General features: G+C 39.7%; 1 protein-coding gene across 4 annotated transcripts in view; it reads left to right on the top strand.

Annotated features, from left to right (window-relative positions):
- nbeal2 (neurobeachin-like 2) overlaps positions 1 to 21,408 on the top strand; it is a 231,554-nt gene extending 210,146 nt beyond the window's left edge. For all 4 annotated transcript variants that reach the window (XM_063057260.1, XM_063057242.1, XM_063057257.1 and 1 more), the window contains 9 exons: positions 358 to 447; positions 1,996 to 2,105; positions 3,302 to 3,474; positions 4,104 to 4,198; positions 6,489 to 6,605; positions 9,274 to 9,435; positions 11,207 to 11,355; positions 15,590 to 15,725; positions 17,581 to 21,408. In XM_063057260.1, coding sequence (XP_062913330.1) covers positions 358 to 447; positions 1,996 to 2,105; positions 3,302 to 3,474; positions 4,104 to 4,198; positions 6,489 to 6,605; positions 9,274 to 9,435; positions 11,207 to 11,355; positions 15,590 to 15,725; positions 17,581 to 17,688 — 1,140 coding nt within the window. In that variant the 3' untranslated portion in view covers positions 17,689 to 21,408. The remainder of the gene's footprint in view (positions 1 to 357; positions 448 to 1,995; positions 2,106 to 3,301; positions 3,475 to 4,103; positions 4,199 to 6,488; positions 6,606 to 9,273; positions 9,436 to 11,206; positions 11,356 to 15,589; positions 15,726 to 17,580) is intronic.
- The last annotated feature ends 4,001 nt before the right edge of the window (positions 21,409 to 25,409 follow it).

Below are 25,409 nucleotides of genomic sequence, written 5' to 3'. Positions count from 1 at the left end.
AAGTGGAGATGAGGAAGCAATCAGCCATGATTAATTCAATGGAAGAAGCGGCTTGAAGAACTTTCCTCATAGTGAAATATATTAGAGGCAATTCTTTCACAATTCTAATGGCGGTTATACATGAGATGAAGGTTTATCACTTGGTTACATTGTGTGTACAGAAGATTTGGAGGTTATTGATGAAAGTGGAGTAGAACTAAGAACAAAAGTATGGGTATGATAGGAAAGTCACAGGATCTTGGCCCAAATGGCCTGGGAGTTTCAAAGGGTGCCCTGCAGTTCACATCTCTCCAAAAACATTATCTATCAATAGTAGAATGTATAACATGACTTATATGACATATCTATTTTCTTCAGGGTATCAGTGATGATATTCCATTGGTACAGGCTGTGGTGCCAAAAAATCAAGCACACACTTTTATCACACAGGGATCTCCAGATGTTCTGGTGAGTAGAAAGTGTTAAGAAAGACCAAAATCATCAGGTTCTTTTTTTGCATTAAAAACGTACTTTGAAAATAATGAGGATTTAACCAATGCCCAAATAAGTTTGGTGACCAAGAGTATTTACTTTGAAGAACCTATGCAATGTTCAATCGAAGAAGTGAAGAAAACAATGTGATCCAAACTTTGACTTGGACATATGTTTGAAACAATCAGTTCAAAAGGACAAAGAAGCAAAATGTCTGGTCTTGAAACTTTGACCTCTCAAGATGATGATGATGATTGATGACGTTTTAAGGCTCCCATTTAAAGTAAGGTTCAATCATATCCCCATCTTTCTTGCAACAATAGTGTAATCCAGTTGGGAACTTCCAGATGCACTATCCAACGGGTTGTACCTACCCAACCATTGGAAAAGTTTAACTTAAATTGTCCCCGTCTCGGCTAACAGTAAATGAAATGCAGAGTTCAAGTTGTATGACCTAATGAATGGCACTGTCACTGTTAGTAAAAACTCAATGGATGTTAATCTCCCCAGATCAATCATTTGCAACGGAGTCTAGAAAGTCTGATTTCATGAGTAACTACCTAATGATGGCTGTTGGAAAAAATTAGTTGCTTTTTTTGATTTTGAGGTTGTATGAAAATACAGAATGGACAATCTGCTAGGTGAAGATGTGTCAAAGATGCCTATTCAGTTTTGCCTTGTGTGCTCCACCATATGAACTTGCTTTACATTTGCTTGTGTGCCATCCAACAGGTTTTGGGTTGGTTTTGATAGATTATTGTTGTTGGATCACCAAATCAGAATAGCGCCTTGCCCTTCACAAGCTGTTGAGTCTGTACCGGTTCTTTATAGTGTAATCTAGTCAGATCATTCCTCTGGTCCTCCTGTGCAACCCCTTAAGGTATTTCTCTGAAGGTGCATTTTTTTCCGTTTTGAAGGCTCCAATTATCTTTGTTTACATCACATTTAGAGACCAGATCATAGTTATTTAACTAGTAAAATACTTTTCCTCATATTTCCCATGTTTCTTTTGCATCTCACTGAAGATCTCTGTGCCTGATTCTTGAACTAATCATTTATCATTGTTTACCATATTAAATCTGTTTTATGTTTATCAAATCTCCACTCAAGTTCATATGTTACAAAATACCCAAGCTTCTACAATCTAGACTTGTTGTTGAAACTTCCTGATTCCACACCTATTCGGTTAAATTTCTTTAGTACCTTCTCTACGATCTTTGCACCTTTCTTAAAATATGGTGAGCAGAATTGAACACAAATACACTTATGTCCCCGTGTTTTATGAAGGCCCAACATAATCAAGCCTTTATACTCAATACTTCTGTTAATGAAGTACAGGGTCTTTGCAATGTGCCTTGCCACAGTCAAAGGTCTTTGTACACTTGGGCAACTCTGTTCTGGTGCACTCTTTACAATTTTGCCATTTGATCAACATTGTCTCTTATTCTTTCCATAAAAATGTAGCACTTCTTATTTTTCTGACATTTTGATGGGCCAGCTCATTTACTTTTTTGTTTCTCTCAGGTAACAGTGAGTATGAATGGTTTGATAGGAACTCACGGCTGGTTGCCTTATGACAAAAATATCTCAAATTACTTCACTTTTACCAAGGACCCGATCATTTCCAGTGTAAAGTAAGTTTACTTGTTTTCTGCAGTTTATAAAACTCCACCATAATTCTGAGTTAAAGTCTTATTCAAGGTTTGCATGGAAGCAATTAAATCACTATCTTCTTTAAAATTCATAGAGTCATGTAACATTTAAACAGGCCACTTGATCCTACACATCCACATTGACCAGTGGGCACACAACTGTACTAATCCCACCTTCCAGTACTTGGCCTGTAGCCTTTGGCGCCCAGGTGTTTCCTCATCGAGACACATCTTAAAAGCTGCAAGAGACCCCGACTCCACCATTCTCCCAGGCAGTGTATTCCAAGTATTTACCACTCTGTGTGTGAAAAGGTCCCCCACAAATACCTCTAAATCTCATTCCTTATTTGAAATCTATGGGTCCTCTAGTATTATCTACCTCTGATATGGAGAAACATTTCCTGCAGTCTACCCTACTTATACACCTCGTAGTCTTATATACCTGAATCATGTCTCCATGTATCATTCTCTGCTCCAGAGAAAACAGACCTCACCTCATAACTGAAAACTCCATTCCAGGCAATGTCCTGGCAACTCTCCTCTGTACCTTCTCCAGCACCCATCACATCCTTCCTGTAGTGTGGTGACCATAACAGCACACAGGACTCTAGGTGGACCAATGTTTTATAAAGTTAGAATATAAACTCCCTGCTCTTGTAGTTAGTACCCCAAGTAATGAAGACCAGTATCCCATAAGCATTCTTAATGATGTTATCTACCTTCAAGGATCTTTGGACTTGAAACCCAAGTTCCCCTGTTCCTCAATACTCCCTAAGTGTATATTCCAGCCTCATTAGTACTCCCAAAACAAATAGCCACACATTCATCAGGATTAAAGCCATCTGCAATTTCTCAGCTCATTTCATGAAGGCATCACTATCACCTGTAACCTAAGACTCTGCTCAACACTATTAGCAGTCCCACCAATCTTGGTGTCATTTGTCAGCTAACTGAATGCATCTCTTGCACTCACAGCCAAATTATTCATGTCTATTACAAACAGCAAAACTCCCAGCACTGATCCATGTCGAATACCATTAGTCACAGACATCCAATCACAAACACAAAAACTCAGATATAGTGTTTCCTTTAACACCCACACACAAACTCTTAAGTTACTATCACCTTTCAAACTTAAACGGAATGGATTTTCTTTTATCCTGTTACTATTTTGGCAGGACTCAGCGTTTCTTGTCCGGCCCACTTGCTCCTGGTATCGATTTATCACCAAAGATCCTAGTCGTTTCCCACGATGGAAAGCTCCTCTTCAGTGGTGGTCACTGGGACAACAGTCTCCGGGTTACATCCTTGAGCAAGGGCAAAGTCATAGGACATATCATGAGGCACATAGGTTAGTATTGACCTAACTTCATCATCATGTGATTATTTTTACTATGTTCATCAGGAAAGAGAAAAAAATACTGCACCCAGCATTGAGATTTATTCACTCAGATACAGGTCATTCCCCGTGGCTCAAATGACTGATTTAAAACCATTACAGCCATCTTTATACAAAGTGTGGTTCTGATCATTGAAACATTTTCTCCTCGATGCCCAATGACCTCAGTTTTACTAGGGGTCATTGATGCCACACTGAGTCAACTGTTCCTTTGAAATCATGGAATTCAGCTGTCTGGTCCATGTTTGGAACAAGGCTGTGACAAGATTTGGAGCCAAGTGAACCCCAATCTAACCATAAATGAGTAGGTTATTGGTGAGTAAATGTTGCTTGATAGCACAGCTAATAAGCTTTTCATCACTTTGCAGGAGTAAAACTCAATTAATTACAAACTGTGAAATGTTTGGCATAGTACATCAGAAATGTGCTCCTCATGTGAACCCAGCTCAGCTGACCTCAAATTGTTTTGATGCCAACGACAGGAGTTTGGAAATTTCTCACCCTTGCTTTAATAAGCAGCAAGGGTTCCAGTTAATTGGCCGTGTATTTTTCTTACTGAATTATAAATTTTCTCCCTACAGATATTGTAACTTGTTTAGCACTGGACCTCTGTGGCATTTATCTGATTTCTGGATCAAGAGACACCACCTGCATGGTGTGGCAGATCATCCAGCAGGTAAAATACCTTCCATTGACACATTAGGAAAAATGACATCGTGAGCCAGTGAAAATATTGTGATGCATTCAGAAGAATATACTAACTTGCAATGTGTGCGGTGCAGGTTCACTAAGTATAGCCCATGTTCATTTTATCAAGATAATAGAAAGTTGATGTGTTATGTGATTTGGAATTTTTGGTAGGTAGGATAGAGAAAGTGTTAATTTAATCCTACCTTGATAAAGTAGGATAGAAAGAGTGGTAATTTAATCCTACCTTGATGAAGTAGGATAGAGAGAGAGTGTTAATTTAATCCTTGATAAGGTAGGATAGAGAGAGTGTTAATTTAAGCTGATGAGGTCTGGACAATGGGATAAAACCATAAATTCGGAGAAGTTAGGAAGTATATTTCATCCACAGAAGGATAAAATGTTGTCCACAAAAGTAGTAAATGATGGCTTGATTACCAATTTTAATAGCTTTTTGCTGTATGAGAGAATGATTATGGAGCACCAGAATCTCACTGCTGAATAACCAGACAACAGGAATTCTGCAGATGCTGGAAATTCAAGCAACACACATCAAGGTTGCTGGTGAACGCAGCAGGCCAGGCAGCATCTCTAGGAAGAGGTACAGTCGACGTTTCAGGCCGAGACCCCTCAGCCTGAAACGTCGACTGTACCTCTTCCTAGAGATGCTGCCTGGCCTGCTGCGTTCACCAGCAACTTTGCTGAATAACCAGCCCCTGTTTCCAAGAGGTAATTTCCTGATTTCCATTCATATAAGTAAGAGGTGAACAGTGGCTATGTAGTTGAATGGAAAGCTTAAAGATGTCAGACTGTTGTCAGTCGTGTGAATGTTAAGTTCGAGAATTGACGCTGTATTTCATTTGTACTCTGAACGAGTACACAATGTATATTTTTGATAGCAGGATCTTGCTGTTGGTCTTTCAAAGAAAGCCATACTTACATAGGATTTATGTGGTGCCTTTCCAGATATTCTTCCCAATAAAGTGTAAGCGGTGTTTAAGGAAATGTGGTACACAGCAAGATTACACAAACAGACCTGTTTCTTTGGAATGAAAATAGAAAGTGCTGGAAATATTTGGCAGGCTAGTGGAGAGCAAAATGGAAGAAATGTTTCAGACCCTTCATCAAAACTGGGAAACAGGGGAAACAAAAACCCCTGTTGAATTTTCGGGGGCAGGGGGTGGAATGAATAAAGGGGAAGTCTGTGATGTAGCGTAGATATAACATTTTCAGAGCCTCTATTAACAGTTGTTTGGGGGACATTAGAAAGTTGGAACTGTAAGATGCAGTACACAGCACTTGCTGTGCCTTTGAAATGTACAAGGATGCTGAAAACACCCATAAAAACGGAGCATCTGTGGAAAGAGAAAATCTGAATGCTTTTACAGATGGGCGATCTTGTATCAGAATTGGCCAGTTCTGATATAAATTTGAAAAGTGGTTTATACAAAATTGTTGAACTTAGTGTTAACTCCTGTGGACTGCAACAATCCTGGAGAGAAGTTGAAGTGCTATTCCTTGAGCTCACACCGTGCTTTGTTGGAATGGTGTAGGAGATCAAAGACAGAGAAGCCACAGTGGGAGTAAGATGGAGAATTAAAGTAATTGGAAGCTTTTGGTAGTCCTGTAGACTAAACTGAGCTGTTTGCAAAGCTATAAATGATATTGTTGTGAAGTAAATATTGGTTAGACCAAAGGTAGAACTCCCCTGTTATTTTGCCAAGAACTTTTCAGAAACACAGCCTAAATTTAAAACCTCATCTAAAATTCAGTACCTCTGAGAATTCAGCAATGGTGTTCCAGCTTGGACTTTACATTTCACAGCTTGGGGATCCCCAGAAGTTCATTAGGTACTTTGGATTATAGCCACTGTTACAGAAATGTAGCGGGCAATATGCATTCAGTGGGCATTTACAACCAAATGTGAAAATGTCTAATTAATTTGTTTTTAGTGCTGTTAATTAAGAGATTAATATTAGCAGGAACACCACAGTTAATACCCTTGTTTGAAAGAATTTAATGAACTTTCAATTGTAATTGAGTAAGACAATATAATCTTGCTTTAATATCACATCCCAAAGCAAACAGCTGTCACACTACAGCAGTCCCATAGTAACGCACTTGAGTGGAAAGCCCCATATTTAATGTTCAAATCTCAAGTGTGCTGTAAATGAACTATAATCGATACATTCAGAATTCCTTATGCAAGAACAGTTTAAGGAGATTTTTTTTTAAATAAAATGTTTAATATTCTTTATGTTTTATGCATGTATTCTCAGGGTGGCTTTGCATGTGGATTGGCCCAGAAGCCAGTACAAGTGCTTTACGGACATGATGATGCTGTCACCTGTGTGGCCATAAGCACAGAGCTTGACATGGCAGTATCAGGCTCAAAGGTAGGCCACACTTCACCTGATTATTTAAGTAAAAAGGATCGGGCTAGGTCGTGAAAATAGGTTGCATTTAGTGCCCCTGACACTGAGTAGGATCAATCTGGTGTCAACCATCTATAGCCATCTGTATCAGGGGTTCGCGTCATTTTTATGCTATGGACCCTTACTATTAACCGAGGGCTCTGTGGACCCCAGGTTGTCTATATCTACTCTCCATCCATCTTGAAACCCACAGAGAATTTGTCATCGCTACTTTTTTTAATATAATTCCCCACTTTGGTCCAAATGACAATTGTGCTGCCGCCTTCTTTTATTTCAAAAATAAACTTTGGTCATAATAACACATAGAAACATAGAAAACCTACAGCACAATACAGCCCCTACGGCCCACAATGCTGTGCTGAACATGTTCTTACTTTAGAAATTACCCAGGGTTACCCATAGCCCCCTATATATTGTGAAATATATATGTGTAAAGAAAACCAGTGCAAAATCCTTAATGTCAATACATGCAGTAGTCATTGTCATACTTTATTAATCCGGGGGAAATTGGTTTTCGTTACAGTTGCTCCATAAATAATAAATAGTAATAGAATCATAAATAGTTAAATAGTAATATGTAAATTATGCCAGTAAATTATGAAATAAGTCCAGGACCAGCCTATTGGCCCAGGGTGTCTGACCCTCCAAGGGAGGAGTTGTAAAGTTTGATGGCCACAGGCAGGAATGACTTCCTATGATGCTTTGTGCTGCATCTCGGTGGAATGAGTCTCTGGCTGAATGTACTCCTGTGCCCACCCAGTACATTATGTAGTGGATGGGAGACATTGTCCAAGATGCCATGCAACTAAGACAGCATCCTCTTTTCAGACACCACCGTCAGAGACTCCAGTTCCATCCCCACAACATCACTGGCCTTACGAATGAGTTTGTTGATTCTGTTGGTGTCTGCCACCCACAGCCTGCTGCCCCAGCACACAACAGCAAACTTGATAGCACTGGCCACTACAGACTCGTAGACCATGGGCATGTAGTAGCATTAACATTAAACAACATAACACTACGGCCATTCATGTAGCTCCATGGGACAATGGTGGTGCTTTCTAAATTCAGAAATTAGATTATGAGAACACTCAGTCCTCGTTTATTGTCATTTAGAAATGCATGCATGCATTAAGAAATGATACAATGTTCCTCCAGAGTGATATCACAGAAAAACAGGACAAACCAAAGACTAACACTGACAGAACCACATAATTATAACATATAGTTACAGCAGTGCAAAGCAATACCATAATTTGATAAAGAACAGACCATGGGCACGGTAAAAAAAAGTCTCAAGTCCCGATCGACTCCCAAGTCCCCGATAGCAGACAGCAAAAGGGAGAAACTCCCTGCCATAAACCTCCAGGTACCGACAACTGCCGATGCATTGTAAGCACCCGACCACAGCCAACACTGAGTCCGTCCATCCGAAAACTTTGAGCCTCCGACCAGCCCCTCCGATATAGCCTCCCGAGCGCCATCCTCTGCCAAGCACCTTCAACCTTGCCCAGGCCGCCGAAACAAGCAAAGCCGAGGATTCAGGGCCTTCTGCTCCAGAGATTCCGGACCACACAGTAGCAGGAGCAGCGAAGCGGGCATTTCAGAAGTTTCTCCAGATGTTCCTCCGTACTCTCATGTCTATCCCCATCAAATCAGAATTGTGCATGGTCCCCTATTTGACAGATTACAGATATCGTTCACCGGAGAGGCCGCGCACACTGCGTCGCACCGCCATCTTCTCATCCTCCTTGTGAAATTATCTCCTTTCTTCTCTCTTTTAAAACCCTCCTTAACTTTTTATGGCATAGATAGTCGGTCTGAAATTGGGTCCTTAATGCCTCCTGGCAGAGATACAATCATTCTCATTCTCTCTCATATTTTTTCACTGTATTCCTTTGACGTAGTAGTCTCTTGCAGGCCCATCAATTCCCCTTGGACCTCTTGCCACTCACCTGCATGAGTGGCCAATTAACCTTCAGCCTGTCTCTGGGATGTGACAGGAAATCACAGCACTCAGCAGATACACACACAGTGTACGTACACATTCCACACTGACAATATCCACATTTGGGACTGAACCTGGATCCCTGTAACTGCTTTTAATGGGAAATGAGGGGGTAAAACTAGTTTAATTTTAAAGTGCTGATTGGTGCTGGAGTTGGGAAAATTCCCTCAACTTCATAATGGGGAAGTGTACTCATTTGTTTTTAGTTCCAGATACTTTCCCAGTTTGGGCTGCTTTTATTTGTGGAATCTATAGGGTGCTGCAGTGTATTTTTTTAATTGTTCCATCCCCGTGATATTTGCCTCACTGACAACACTGGTATTTCCATGTTGTCACTACTTGCTCTGTGTATGTGCCAGAGGACCATCTTCTATAACTGCTATCACACTGCTTGAAGTATTTTTAAAACCAATCACATTGCTGTGGGTCAGACTCTACTCAGACTTGCGAGCAATGCAGGTTTCAATACCTAGAAGATATTAGAGAATCAGATTGCTTTTTATGACAATCCAGCAATATCTCTGTCACTTTCATATTTGGGTTCTTTGCTTTGAATTCAAATTCTTAAACTGCCAAAGCCAGGAAAAATTAAACTTTGGCTCTTTTTTTTTCCTTCCACAGGATGGTACAGTCATTGTGCACACCATCCGCCGTGGTCAGTTCATGCGTTCGCTGCGGCCCCCCTGTGAAAGCACACTACCCATGACCATCAACAACCTCGTCATTGGATATGAAGGGCAGGTGGTCATCCAGAGCAGCAGAGAGAGCCGGGCTTCATCAAAGGTAACTCCACAGGAACGGAACTGTTTCATCTGAGCGGCAGTGATATTCATACTTGCAGTAAAACTAGGGGAGTAATACCCAGTGAACAGGAATCTCAGTCACAGAAAGATTAAATGAATAAAACTAAACTGATGGAAAACAATCTTTTATGGACAAATCTAACTTTTAACCTACAATACCCCTCAATTATATCTTCTGCTTTATTTCATCAACCTTTTTTGAGAAGATTTTCCTTTGTTCCTTCTCTTCTGTTCTTCCTGATACATCCCTAAAAGGGTCTCTCTGTATATCCTTCACTTTACAGTCCAAGTGTTAAACCAAAACACTCAAGTACATTACTGATATTTGTTTCAATTTGACCACAACTACAGAATATCCTTGCATACCACCTTTAAAGAGGCATTCCACAAAAAAAAGGCAGCTTGGCTTTTCTTTCTATAGGTCCTGAATGACCATGTATTTCCAAATTGTGGAAATTGTGACTGCGGTAGCACCCAATGCTTTGTATAAGTATAGACATCCTGCCAGGTTGATATTACGGCATCATCTGGAGGGAATTTAGCCTGGTCAGAATACATACATTGGCCTGTTGGGCATGTCCCGCAGCCTCAGTATTGGCAACACATTACATAGACAGAGAAGCATAATTATTCCCTGCTTCTTTAACTGTCCCTATTAATGCATTTGGACTGCCTTATCGGCGGTATTCCCTTTCAGACCTAAAATTAAGTGTTTCTCTTTCTACGATCCTATCTAAGAAGGGATAGGGACGAGCAGGGAGAATTAGCATGGGGAATCTCTTAGAAAAGAGGGGATGCCATGGTCAGAGTGAACCTGAGAAGTAAGGAGAAACATTGTGGAAAAGACCCATAGAAGTCATGCATGGTGTAGATAGAGTTTGAGAAGAGATCACATGGATTAGAATCCAGTTGCCGAAAAAATAGTACATTTGCAGGATGGGCGGTGTGAAAGCCTAAACCCACCATTGAAAAAATTCCTTAATCTGTGCAATTCTCCAATATTTACCTACCAAAATCCTAAAGCCCCAAGATATCTGGCTGGTGCACAATAAAATTCTTAGAAATTAAACAAAATAGTCAATGCTTAGCCAAGTTAAAATGTATAAGTGAGCAAATTGCACTCTAAGATAAAAGCTCATGGCAATGTCCATGCTCCATTTGAAATCTTTGCATCTAATTCCATCATCTTACCCATTTATGCGTGGACTTATCTTGATTTCCCTTGAATGCATCTTAGTTTAGACATTAGTTTCCCTTTTGAAATTCATGGTGTCTACACTTCATTATATTTTTTCATATTTTTTAATTGGAGTTTTTTAAATTTTTCTGCCAATGACTTTAAGCTAACTGGCCTAAAGTTCTGTGGATTCTTTCTATTTCCCTTTTTACATCGTATTAGACATCAGTATAGACCCCTCCACTCCCACCCCAAAGTACATCATTCATTAGTTCCTGCCCGTGTAAAATAATTACAAATTGTTTTCACTCTTGCTCTCCTACTTCCTTAATCATTTATCAGTCTTTAAGCTCACTTGTTTTTCACTTTTATACACTTTTAAATTTAGTTTAATTTTATCATAACTTTATGCCCTTCTACTGTGAAGATTACCAGTGCTAAGAATTTGGACCACATTGACTTTTCTTGCTTGAATGTCATCTCAATGTCAATTTAAGTATTCTTTTGTGGGATTTAAGGTCCCATATCAGTCATCACCTTTCATCATTATTCCTGCATTTTATTTTTAATCTAGGATAAAATCTTCTTGCACCTTTATTCTGTGAATGGCAAGCATTTAGCGTCTGTGAGCATGGACGAGCAGGTGTCCGCAATGAGTATCGTTGAAGAGTTTGTGGTGTTGGGTACTGAGCAGTGCTCTCTGCATATCCGTGATCTCCAAAGGTAGGGCGCTCTGATTTCTACGTCATTGTATAGCAAATGGAAAACAGTAGCTTGTCATCAAACTTTGAGGAGGAGTGTTATCAACTCAAAATTCTGTTTCCCGGCTTTCTGCCTACAATTCATCACCAACCCCGAGCTCAGCTGCCATTCTGACGAAGATGGTCCCAGACTCAACTCGCGAGTGAAACCTGATAATATTCTGATAATATTGTTGATACAACATAGTGGAGCCACACTCTATATCAGGAACCATCCCATACCCACAGAGAGAGTTTTGGGATTAGTACAAGATGATGGGTTGTAAGGTTCTTTGAATTACCATCCTACCACTGCCTCCCTTCCAGATTTTGCTTTAGAGGTGGGTGCATGTTTGTGAACATGAGAATTTCTGGATAGAGCTGAAACCGTGAAGTTAAATGGTTCTTGACAGGGGACACAGAGAAAATATTTACAGCTTCCTCATTTAAGAAAGTGAGAAAATATTCTCCACTGTGAACAGCTAACCTTATATAAACTTAGCTAGTTAGTATTTTCTTCTGAATTATCTGGAATGTTGTTTTATAGTTACCTCTAAATACAATCAAATTGAGGTTGTGAATATTTTATTCTAACACTTGAGGACAAGTTGTGGGTGGGACATGGTGCAGCTGGAATTAGTGGTGTGCCTCTATTTTACAGGTGATCACAGGCTTAACAGAGGTTCGTCAAGCCAAAGTGTAATCTGTAAACTTGGACATTGTGTGAAATGATATAAGAAAAAGAAGAAATATGAAATAATACACATCTGTTAGTTACCCATTCCTAAATTCTGATCTTTTTTTTTTATAGCATTTTGTTCTCTGCATTTTATTCAGAGGTAATTCAGCTCCAGGATATTTAGAAAAAAGTACAAACCACCTAAGTTCCTTTTTTTAGGTTAACAGATCATGAGGGACAAAACAAATCCCACATAAATCAGGAAGCTGCACATATTTTCTCTGTGTTCTCTGTCAATATCCACTGAATTTATCTGGACTTACTTAAAATTCACAAATAACATGTAAAATCTGAATTGGAGGCCATGCTAAGGATAGTATTTCAAAGAATTTTACAGCCTATTATCCTAATATGATCTCTTTGAAATTGCAATAAGTGCACTCACCAGTACTGTAATCCACTGCTAACAGTGATGGACATATACCTCAATGTTACATAGTTCAGATCTGTATCCTCCTGTACAGTACTGACATCAGACTGATGTATACAGATTGTACTTACCAGTTCTGTGCCTGGCTATTACAGAAACAGGCTTGCACCCAACCATGTTGCACCCTATGTTACAGGAGCTGCAGCTGTCTCTGATGCCAGGTCCAGTGTGGAACCTGAAACTGAACTCTGCATTGGATAGGGTTCCAGGGCCATGCCCTCGGAGGAGGGGAAATGATTCATGTCCTACTTCAGACCTACAGCTACAGTCTCATCAGTCCGGCAGGTCATTTCATGCTTGTAGCTGCACCATAATGTCACCAGCTGCCTCTTTTGAAGAGCTAGAGTTATTCTGGTGAAATATGGCTACTCTTCAGCAACCTTTGTTGGTTTGACGAAAAGAATGGTATCCCGTTATAAATATCCATTAACATTACTTTAATTTTCCTGCAGAAAATCTTAGACTGTATGGACTGTTGACCACCCTACCCATGTGTCATTTGCCCTGGCAGATTTTGATGGAAGATTGTAGAGGGAATTTTACCCCATACCACACCTATAACACTTGGTCCATTCACTTACCTCTAACATAAGTCTAATGCTTGGCCTGTCCTGGAGTTGGAGGAAAGGGGCTTGTTTTGCTGTTGTTGTTTTGCTGTTGTTGCTTGCGGTGTTCTCTTTTGATGTGTTCTGTGTGGTTCTGCCTGGTATTGTGGGCACGCTATGTTGGTGTGGTGACACTTGCAGGCTGCCCCAGCACATCCTTGGGTGTGTTGGTTGCTAACACAAACGACAATTTTACTGTATGTTTCCACATACATGTGATAAATAAATCTGAATCTGAATGTGTGTCCTTTCGTTTTCTTCACCATGTAAGGACTGATCTTCAATACTGGAGGCAGGAAACTTCCATTTTATTATGGATCTCATGAACTCAGCTACATTTTTTACTACCTGGCTGCAAAGTAAAGACCTTTACGTGGCCCGGTACAATGATGCTGAGTTTATGCATCCAAAATCAAGGCAGGAAATAGGATTGAGTATTGACTTTTGGGCAAATACCAGAACGGGAGGAATTAAATTGAGGATGGGTTCCATAAACTTGGGTTAATATTTCTTTTTTGAATCTTGAGGGTAATCTAATCAGGGTATTTAAAATTATTCAGGGATTCACTGGAAGAGACACAGAGAATAGTTGACTTCCATTATGGGGGAACTCAAAAGATGAAACAACGTTTTTTAAAAATTAGAACACGGCCTCTTAGAAAACTAGTTGATGATTTTTTTTTTAAAACATGCATACAAAATCGCAGAAATTTCTAATCATAGAGTCGTACAACATAGAAACTGGTCCTTCAGCCCAACTCATCCATGCCAACTCTGTTGCCCAGCTAGGTAGTCCCATCCATCCATGTTTGGCCCAGAACCCTCTAAATCCCTCCTACTCATCTAGATGGATTTTAAATGTGGCTGATTTGCCCATCTCAACCATTATTTGTAGCAGCTCATTCCAAATACACACCACCACATGTTGCATAAAGAAGCAGCCTCTGATGACCCTTTTAAAATCTCTCACATCTGATTTTAAACCTGTGCCCTCTTGTTTTTAGCGCCCTCTCCCTAAGAAGACGCTGCCTTCACTCTGTCTATGCCCCTAGTGAACTTGTATATCTTTATCAAGTCGCCCCTCAGTTTCCTAGAGCCCAAGGAATTAAGTCATAATCTCTACCACCTCTCCTTGTAATTCAGGTCTCCAAGTTCAAGCAATATCCCGATAAATCTTTTCTAAGTTCTCTCTAGTTTAGTAACATCTTTCCCATAACAGGGCGATCAAAACTGTATACAATACTCCAAGTGCAGCACCAACAAAGTCTTGTAGATTTGGAGAATAACTTCCTAATTCCTTTTGCCAAGACCGTGATTGGTGAAGGCCAGTGTGCTAAACACCTTCTTCACTCCCCCATCGTCTGTGGTACTGCTTTCAGAAACTATGCACTAACACTCCTAGGACCCACTGTTCCACAGCGCTGCCCAGGGCCCTACCATTCACTATACAAGTCCTACCTTGGTTTGATATTCGAAAATGCAATACCTCACAGTTATCTGGATTGAAAGCCAGTTGCTAATCCTCAACCCACATACGTAGTTGGTCAAGCTTCCCCTGTAATTTTTCATAACCTTCTACATTATCAACTATACCATCTACTGTAGTATCATCCACAGTCTTACTAACCACGCTTTGTATGTTCACAACCAAATCATTTATATAAATTGCAAATAACAAATGTCCCACCAGACACAGGACACCAGTTCTAGAAACAACTGTTGAATATCACCCTCTGCTTACTACCACTGAGCTAAATATGAATTCAATCCCCTATCTCCCCTGGGGTCCAAGCATTTTAATCTTCCAGACTAATCTGCCAGGAGGGGCCTTGTCAAAGGCCTTCCTAAAGTCCAGATAGACAACATCCACTGCCCTATCCTCTTCTATTCTCTTGGTTATCCCTTCAAAAAACTCCAAGACATTTGCCAGATTCAACTTCCCATGCACTAAGCCGTACCAACTGTTCTGAGTCAGACCCTTCTCTTCAAGTATTCCTGGATCCTGTCTGTCAGAATCCACACCCACTCACCCCTCCCGCCCCCCCCAACAATTTACCCACCATTGATGTCAGACTCATGGACCTATAGTTTCCTGACTTATGTCCAGTAGTTATCTGGCTTTTTTTCCCTTCTAGTAATTTCTTCTTATAATTTTTCTTACAAATTCTTGCAAGTTTTGTTCTTGTAATTTTCTTCCTCAAAAGTCTCTGGATTCTTTTTCAAAATAAGCTTCCACATTGAACCTCAAGGGATTTTGTTCAAGGATGTGGACTAAAGCTGAGGAAATGGAACTGAGTTACAAATCAGTCGTGATCTTGTTGAATGCCAATATAGGATTTAGGGAATTAATTGCTTGTCTAATCCTGCTCTTAAGAACATAAACAAAACTTGAATGACATTCTCTGTGGCCAGATATATTAATTTGTTACAATTTTATTTTCAGTTTGAAGAGTGCAATGCAACCAATGGTCATGAAGGTTCCCATCCACAGTGTCTCTGTTACCAAAGATAACAGCCATATTCTCGTTGGTTTGAATGACGGGAAACTGATTGTGGTGGCATCAGGAAGGCCTTCTACGGTGAGGACAGTAATGAAAAATGTACAGGAATGTGGGTGGGATACCAGTAATTAATCAACTTGCATTTATTTAGCTTTTTTTAATGTCAGAAAACATCCAAAATGCACTTCTAGCTATAAAAGTTAACCTCAAGCTTAAAATAAACTAATTAGGTGTCATGATTAAAAGCCTACTCAAAGAGGTAGATTTTCAGGAGAGTTTAAAAATAGAGGGGTGGAAACATCTTAACTTCAAATGCTTAGAATTTGTTTATCTGATCTGTGTCAATGTGTATCAAGTGGGCAAACTGAGGTAATAGGTTCAAGACACACACTGAAAATATAATCTCGGCTAAAAAAAAAGGCGCAATATTGATAGATGGTGCTACATTGGAAGTTACCAAAATATAACTGTATTTTTTAGAAAGTTTAAAGAGAAGTAAGTCATCCCTGCCAACTTTTATACAGCATCACTGAACACAAACAAGAAGCTATTACTTTAGAAATTCCTTTTATACTTATAATTTTCCATTACTATTTTACATTGCAAAATTTACAAAACTGCAATGTCAGAACTCCCACGTGAATCAACTCTGTTTCAGTTTTAGCATCCCCTATTCCATTCATCTATTGACAAATGGCAGCACATAATCTTGCAGCTGCAAACTCACAAACTCTTCTTTAAGGGGGGCAAAATACAAGCAGTACTTTACCAGCTACAGTGCAGATTCAAAATTAGCATCTATAATGATGGGAAAGAGAGTGTTTCCAAGGCCTCAGGGTCTGGATTGTTGGTGGAGAACACAGGCCAAAAGATACATCTCTTCTTTGCTGGGGTCCATGTAAACCCACCAGGCCAGATACTCCAGGGAGGTGTCTGTAAAGAGAAACATGATATGGGTGCAGCGTATGAAAACCTGCATTTTGTGGAAACCTTTAGTTATAGCCAATTAAAGTGTCAGTTCTGCTTCCTTCTGAAGACCTAAAGGAAAATAGATGAAGTTTTCTGTCCATGAGCATGAAACTTGGATGACTTTCTTAATACGACAGTGACACACAAACTTAGATGGGACACAGATCAGCAGTGGCAGCCAAGAATAATCCTGAGGTGTTTCCATGAACTTGACATTGATTGAGAGAGCAGTATGATTGAGGATGTGCTTGTAGGAGGCCTGAGTTCTAAGTGAAGGCTAGCCTGTTAAGATAGTGTCTCACAGAGAAGTCTAGCTGTGAACATGAGACCCTTTAAACTGGCTGGAAAGGTTTCAGACCATAATGCCTTCATTATGTCTTCTTCAGTGGCAGACAAAATTGACTCAAGCACCTGCATTTAATATGTGATCTAACTGAATGATAAAATGGTTTCAATAGGCTTGAATCACCTCCTACTGGGCCAGTGTTCCAGTTTCTTTAATTTCATGATGTAGGTTCAAACTCATTAAGAACGAGATTGAATTTATTTCCTTCTAGCTGCAATTGAGTTGGTGTGTAATGTCCTGAACATGTATCAAACATTCTGTTCTGATTAAATATAAAACAACTCTCACCCCCTTCTCCAATAGCCACCTTTTGAAGGAATGCTTCAGTTATTTCTAATGGAATTCTGGCACTTTTTAGGGATTTAAAAAAAACTGTTTAAAACCTGACCTTTGTTGACTTGGGGTACTCCTAAGATTATTGAAAGAGCCCTCCAACTTCCAGCATCCTGACTCTGGTCTGTCTTGTGTATTGAATGGTCAAGAGACAGATCATACTGCTGATTTGCTGTATACAAAGACCAAATGGCTATTAATGGCCAGCACATTTAAGAAAGAGGGGTAAGGGATTTAGACCGCTGAAAGCAATATCTCTTATTTCACTGTATTATCTTGTTTCAGATGCGTTCAGGTCAGTTCACCAGGCGGTTGTGGGGTTCCACCAAACGGATGACTCAAGTGACATTTGGAGAAACAGAGTACAATAAGACTGACATAAGCACAAAGTAAAACTCAAATACGATGAGCTAAATCCCACCAAGAGTCTACTTCCTGTTATATTCATCAAAAAACTTTATTTATTTAAAAGGAAATAAATGAAAACTGAGCAGAGCTGGAAGGCTGGAGAGGTAACAGGTTGTGTGTCTTCGTCAGCAATGTGATGAGCTGCTTTCAGCGACCAAAGCACCTATTTGAATCTGAGAGATTTAAAGGGTTCATTGTTTACAAGAAAAGTGGAAAAGGATCTGATGCCTTAAATAATTCAAGGATTTTTAAACCTTTTTCACATGGAATTGTCAACCTTTGGCAATTTCTATCTGCACAGTGCAAACTACTGTAATTTGTAGTATGATTTGTTCAGAGAGGTTAATAACTCGATTTTTTGAGGGATGGAAATTTTATTTTATAATTCATCTGTATCTTTGACTTTTTTAATCATATTGGGAAAGTTATAAACACAATAAGACATATCACTCAAATTTAAAACATTTGTGCTGAATTATCTTTACCTATTAAGTTGCTCCCTGTAACAAGTTGCCTTTTGTTACATAACAATTGTTTTTGCATTATTTACTTTTCTACTATAAATTTGCCCATTGTGAACGTCTACTGTTGATATTGAATGTCATACAATGTTAGATTAAGGACTCTTGAATCCGGGGCTGTTTCAGGCACCCTTTCCTATTGATAGAACTGCAGTTTGGATTGAAAGATAGTAGTAGAGAGGAAATTGGTGTGATGGCATAGTTGCTCTTGTGTTTGATTGCAGCATTTTCTTTTGATGCCACACTTCTACCAAAGAGACCAAACTGCGGGCTGTGACTTTCTTCGCATTGGATTATTTTAAATTCCCTCATTGAAAGGATGAATTGCCGATATTATCCTCTGTCAATTTATGTTCTACAAAGAATGATAACCAGTATCAATATTCAGAGTTATTCATTGTAGATAATTATTACTACAACAGTGCCTTTTCCAATTTGCGACCAGGGTGGCAATTCATTTCTTTAAATTCCAGCAATTTTCCCTGTGCTTCAAAATTTTAATCTAACATCACACAATTTCCTCTCATGTTCTTAAAATGTTTACATTGTATCTTAAGATACTGATTGTTTTTTTTTGTCCAACATGTTTCTTACAAGGCTGTAGAACTCTGAAAGTTTGAACCTTCCAATCATACTGCAATCTATCAACTTTCAAATTAAACCTTTCAGTCATTAGTTTGTGATATTTTCCCTTTCTCTATTCTCAATCTTACACCTATGCTGTAGTATAAATTTTCACTGAGAATAAGGTTAATTTCTTGAACTGAAAATAAAACAGATTTAAGTATTTGGATCTAGGTCCCTGATTGGTTTGAAAATCTAAATTGAATTGTTTTGAGTGGTAAATAATATACAGGAAGTCATTTGAATCACCTTAGACCAAGTACAATTAAATTGGACATCTACAATTTATCTCTACCAACTTGAATGGTAAAGGAAACAAAGGGAGATTCCGCTAGATTTCCATCTCTTAATATAGAGCCATTTGAGGATGGGCTTGAGCAAATGTGCCAGTCCTCGAGTTTAAACAATCTTTTGGTGCTCACTCATTCAGCTCAGGTTTTATGAATGGGCATTTGGCTAAAATTAGTGTCACAAGATGCTGGAATTAAATTACATGCTCAGGACAGAAATGGAAGGGTGAAAGGTCCCAGATATTGAAAGATCTGATTTGAGCTGCCTTAATGTATTTTAGTTTTGCACATTAACTTGGTTATAAATGCTACTGAAGTGGAAGTGGAGAATTGTTCTCCTGCCATTAATCTAAATGAGGTCCTCATTTCATTTCTCATAGTAAGTAGCTACTATTTAAATATCCTCCTCTAGCTTAATTATTTTCTCTGGCCCAGTGACTCTATATCTGTACCCTACAATAAGATTTGGCACACCTTCAAAATATTTTCATTTTCTTCTTTAATGAACATGTAATTTTAATAGGAAATGGGTTTAAGTCCACATGCCTTTTATTGGGTTTTATAGTTTCAGCAACAGCAACCATCCCCCAGCCTTCCCCAAACTAAAATTTTCAACATTTACAACAGGGATTCCCAACTTTTTTTTAATGTCAAGGACCAATACCATTAAGCAAGGGTCCATGGACACCAAGTTGGGAACCCCCACTCTAGAAGGACAGGGATTTATGAATTTGGGAACATCATCATCTCTAACATTTTATCCAAATTGCATGCATTGATTTGTACATACAATATTGTTTCATCATTGCTGCTGGGTTAAAATATTGGACACCCCTGTCTAATAGCATTATAATGAATAGCTTAACTATATGTCCTAGAAGATTTCCCACCAATAATTTTTAAGAAGGACTGAAGACCAATGGTGGGCCTCAGAACTACCATCCTCAATAGCCTGTACATCACTGATGGCTGTTAATCAGACATTTGCTTTCCTTACCAGAGAAATGGGAATACCTCATCTTTGAAATCTTTGCTTCGTAGGTAGAGGAGCCAGCACCAAAAATAAAAGCTCTTGCATGTGCTGATGTTCCCCATAATGTGTAGAACTCCCTGCATGCTGCTGGTAGAGTGTTAATGCCTTTAGACTCGTGGACTTTTAAGACAACAGTTGAGAGAAAGGATTTGGAATGGAAGCTAACAGTGAGCCCAGTGACCCAAATTTATGCATACATTTTGGTTTTATCAATTCTCTCAACCAAGACCCCCCATATTTTGAGTCTGTTTCCAAAATTGCTATTCTAATTGCTTATTAACATCAATTTAGTAAAATCTAACCTAAGAAAAAGGGAACAATTTACCAGCATTCTTCACCTAAACATCATCACTGCTGTAGTGCACATACCAGGTTAACATCGACTCCCAAAAAGGGCACTCTAAGCACTATGGTGGCAAGAGACTGTAGATTAAGGAAGCAAGTTTTTACCCCTGAAGTATTCCTTTCAGCTAAGGTTAGGAGTGACTAAAACTGACCTCATTACTCTAGCATTAGGAGTTGGGAAAGGTTTATGGTTACTACTCCTGACCACTGGATAGGTTATCATCGCTATGAAGTCCCCTTGCATAAGTAGACACTGGGTTCTGCTGTCAGCACAGGACTAAGTGCCCAAGCTTATACAAATAAGCAATGAGACAGTGGCAAGCCTAAATCATAAAGTCAGATGACTCAAGGCAGTCACGAAACTACACTTCAGCAAGGAAGGAGGAGAAGAAGAAGAAGATGGAGGTGGGAATAAGATTTTGTACTGGTATTTTTGGTGGGTGGGGGGTCTGGTGGGAGAGTGTGGAATCTGTCAATTTGACAGCAATAATTATCAAGGTATTTAGCTGTAGGACAATTTTCAGTCCAAGTTACATCTGAAATTAGGTGAGATAAAACAGCAATATGGATTTGAAGTTTCTCTATTTGTGTTTACTCCACTGCCTGACTGCAAACAAGACTTTTACTGAGTACATTCCAGAGACATCAAGTTTTTTGAATCTCAATAAATCTGTGTAGAAGTGAAATAATTTCTTTATTTTATGTTTTGTGTGTGAGACAGAGAGAGCAAGAGAGAGAAATAAATTCTTTTTTACAAAAAGGAGAAAGTGCCTTAAATTTATAAATTGATGGGCTTCTCTTGACCTGCATCTGTTCTCTTATTGCTTGTGACTTGAACTTTTGCTTTGAAAAACACTGAAAATATATAAAAATGTATTTTAAATCTTCCATTTGATTCCCCTTGTGTTTGTTGAGAAGTTATCGTGCAAAGTTTGAAGGTTTGGAAAGATTTCTAAAGCTGTCAATACTCGCATTCATTTGCCCCTCTTAATTCCTCATTTTTAATGTTTCGTTTCCTCTTTCATTGTCATTTATTATTACTACTCCAGTTGCTCCTCTCTCATTTCCTCCTTTAAATAAAAACATGAAAAGATATTTGGAGAAGAGTTTCAAAGCTTTCTGTTAGGTACAGTATAGTTTGAGATAAATTCTCTCCACTTCTATAGGATTAGCTGTTCGACTGTAGCAGATATTGCAATAAATAGATTATGCTCCTAAATTGAAAACCAGAGGCCTGAGTACTACGACTACATTTCAAATCCCTTTATGAAAATAGAGAATTTGAATTCTGAAAATATAATGCTGGTGTCAGTAAAAGTATCCGTGACAGTTTTAAACTGCCATATAATCCCAAGTGGTTCACAAATACACCTCCTCAAGGGAAGTTTTCAATTCATGATCAAATTCAATTCAACTGTATGCAAGACATATCCACTCATATTCTCAGATTCACAACACAATTTAATATATGCCTTTGACATTGAAAACCATCTCAGGGCACTTTATAAAGTAAACCACTCGAAAGATGAGCAAGAATATCCTATAAAATGGTCAATCAAAACATTGACTTAAGCAACAAGACACAATGGTTATGTCATTAGTTCTCTATTTCTTTTTTTTTAATTTTATTTTTATTTGGATAAGGAATTCACAAATATCATGTACTTTTTTCACACATATAACCTTTTCCATTTTTTTATATGTATAAAACTACAATTATTTATACATTCTTAAGTACACATTGAGATGATATAAAAGTTCTCTATTTCATGTTGCAGTGATACAAAACTTCGGCTAGGCCACATTTGTGTATTTATTGTAAGTCCTGCCAAAGGGTTTCGGCCCTAAACGTCAACAGTACCTTATTCCATAGATGCTGCCTGGCCTGCTGAGTTCCTCCAGCATTTTGTGCATGTTGCTCGTGTAACACACTGTTGGGTTTCACCAGAAAACTGGCAGGTTTGGCATCTGACTCTCCACCACATAGGGTGTAGCTGCCCAGCAATCAGCCAAGTTATTTCCAGGTAGCCCCAAATTCCTTATGAGAACTCAGTGTCCCAGCAGGATTGAGCAATGGATCAACTGGGAGCTTCTGATGACGCCATTCCCCAGGTTTACTGTAACCTGACTGCTCTGAAGACAAATCAGCTGCCGGAATTGAGTTCTGGGGAAGTGGCGGCTGCTCAGCGAGGGCATTGGTATCATTTGGGCAGCGATCTAAAAGGGAGACATAGCTCAGGCGGAGAAGACGAACCACGCATCAGTGCCTCCAATACTGCAAGAATGGCCTAGGTTGGAGTTGAAGAACCAGATCTTATACCAGGTCACGTCACCCCCAGACCAATCTTGATGTTGCCAGCTGGTTCTGCTGGAGAAGTATCGGACAATTGCGTTCAAGCCACTTCATGGTGATTCTGGACATTTGGGGGTGGAAGAGGCCTATGGACTGCTCAGAGACCATTTTTTTCTGGCCCCGGATGAAATCGGAGGTCGAAGAATACTGGAAGTTATGCATTCGATGCATATGGTGGAAGACACTGCCTGCACTGGCAGCTCCCTTTTCCCACTTGCAGAGTGCTGGTCCTCTGGACCTGGTGTGTATGGATTTCCTGTCAATAGAACCCAATGCTAGCAACACAGCGAATGTCTTAGTCATCACAGACCACTACACCAGATATGCTCAGGCTTTTCCTACCAAGGACCAGAGGGCGTCTACAGTGGCAAAAGTGTTATGGGAGAAGTATTTCATCTATTTTGGCCTTCCCAGGCAGATACATAGTGATCAGGGACGGGATTTCGAGAGCATCCTCATCCATGAGTTACTGGGCATGCTTAGAGTCGAGGACCACACCCTATCACCTGCAGGGTGATCCCCAGCTAGAGAGGTTTAATCAGACCTTGTTAGACATGCTCAGGACCCTGGAGATCAACCTGAAATACTGGCCGGGAAGCAGGAACATTGATGCTGATGCTTTATCCCAGACGAGCCCCCACAATTGTAACTCTCGCTTCGGCTAGCAGCTTAATATAGGGATGATAGCCCCCCCCCCCACCCTGGCCAGCCAAACTTAAGAAATCTCATTTGGGTGGCTTCTCTGTAATGTTCCACTGCGAAGGTAATGGTTTCTCTGTAGCAGCAATGTTTTGGTTATGACTAGAGATAACAGAGCATGTTAGCCAATGAGCTGGATGTTATTCCTTGTGTGCCTGAGAGCTGGGAATTTGCTGTCTTTTGCCGGGGAGAGATGAGGAGAGAAGACGCGAATAGAGAGAGAGAGATGGTAGACTGCTGGACAGAGTGGACTTGGAGCGAGGGTCCGAAGGTCAGCGATGATCAGAGGAGGTCGATGGTAGACGAACGGCCTTATCAGTGAGCTCCAACATTGCGCATTAGACTGTTTCATGAGAATGGGCCCTTTTTCTTTTTTTTTGTTTACTAACCATATCGTCAAATTAAGAATTATGAAGCTCAATCGTTTAATCGCATATTGTGTACTGTTTGTTATTTCAGGGTACTGATTTGTAACGGGACACCACGCAGCATCCACCCAAACAAGATTTCTTAAGTTTGGCCAGGCCGGGGGGGGCTGTCATCCCCTATATTAAGCCGCTAGCGGAACCAAGAGTTACACTCAGATTTCCAGCACCGGCAGATTTTCTCTTGTTTGTGTATTTATTGCAGGCTGGATGCCATATTTTGAGAGGAAAGTGGAGGCTTTGAGAGGAGGGACAAGGAGAGGTTGTACAAACCTGGATTGTTTTCCCTGCAGCATCAGATACTTGAGGGATGACCTGACTGAGGTATATAAAATAATGTGAGGCATAGATGGGTAGATTAATCAGAATCAGGGTGGAAGCACAGGTTTAAGATGAGAGAAGGAAAGTTTAAAAGAGATGTGTGAGTAATATAGTAGGTAAGGGGGCTTTCACTGAAACCTATCAAATATTGAAAGCAGTGGTTGATAGGTTATTAAGGGCATCAAAGGTTACAAGAAGGTAGGAGAATAGGGTTGAGAGGGATAATAAATCAGCCATGATGGAATGGTGGAACAGACTCAATGGGCTGAGTGGCCTAATTCTGTTTCTTTGCCTTATGGTCTTATGGACTGGAATGTGCTTCTGCAGAAGTGGTGGAAGCTGATAAGACAGCAATGTTTAAGAGGCATTGAGACAGACACGTCTCAGGCAGGGAATAGAAGGATAAGGATCATGTGCCTGAAAATGAGATTTATTTAATTTGGAATCATGGTCAGCGCAAGCATTTTGGCCAGGTGACCTATTTTTGTTCAGTACTGTTTCTATGTTTCTGCATTATCCCTTCCCGTGAGATGTTCTGTTAAGGATTAGTGGTGTAAAGGAAAGTGTCAGCTTCAAATTGGGAATGTAATGAAGCAAAGTGTTCAACAATAAGCATCATGTAGTGGTTACACAAACTTCCCCATCAAAATAAAAATATTTGTGTCTTTTATCATCACTATCAGGTGCTCTTCAACTAGTTTTTAAGAGCAGTCATTGTAGTAATAATGTTGATGAAGGGAACATAGTAAATGTTTGACAAGGTCCCAAATGGCTGGTTTATCCAGAAAATTGAGACACAGGGGCTCCACAGTAACTTTGCCATTTTGGTTGAGAATCGGCTGAAGTACAGTTGATGGGACTTATTCAGGCTGGAAATCTGTGACTAATGGTGTTCCGCAGAGATCCATACTGGGATCTCTGCTGTTCGTGTTAGCTATCAATGATCTGGATGAAAACATGGGCGGGTGTTTTTTTTTAACTTCGCAGACAGTACTACGATAGTGTAATTGTGAATAATGTAAAAAATTGCCAAAATATACACCAGAATATAGATCAGTTGCAGATATGCTCAGTGAAATAGCACATGGAGTTTAA

Source organism: Mobula hypostoma, chromosome 1, assembly GCF_963921235.1.
Source record: "Mobula hypostoma chromosome 1, sMobHyp1.1, whole genome shotgun sequence".
NCBI classification, from domain to species: Eukaryota; Metazoa; Chordata; class Chondrichthyes; order Myliobatiformes; family Myliobatidae; genus Mobula; species Mobula hypostoma.
The sequence above is the reverse complement of the archived record's forward strand: the minus strand, read 5'-3'. Positions and strand labels throughout refer to the sequence as shown.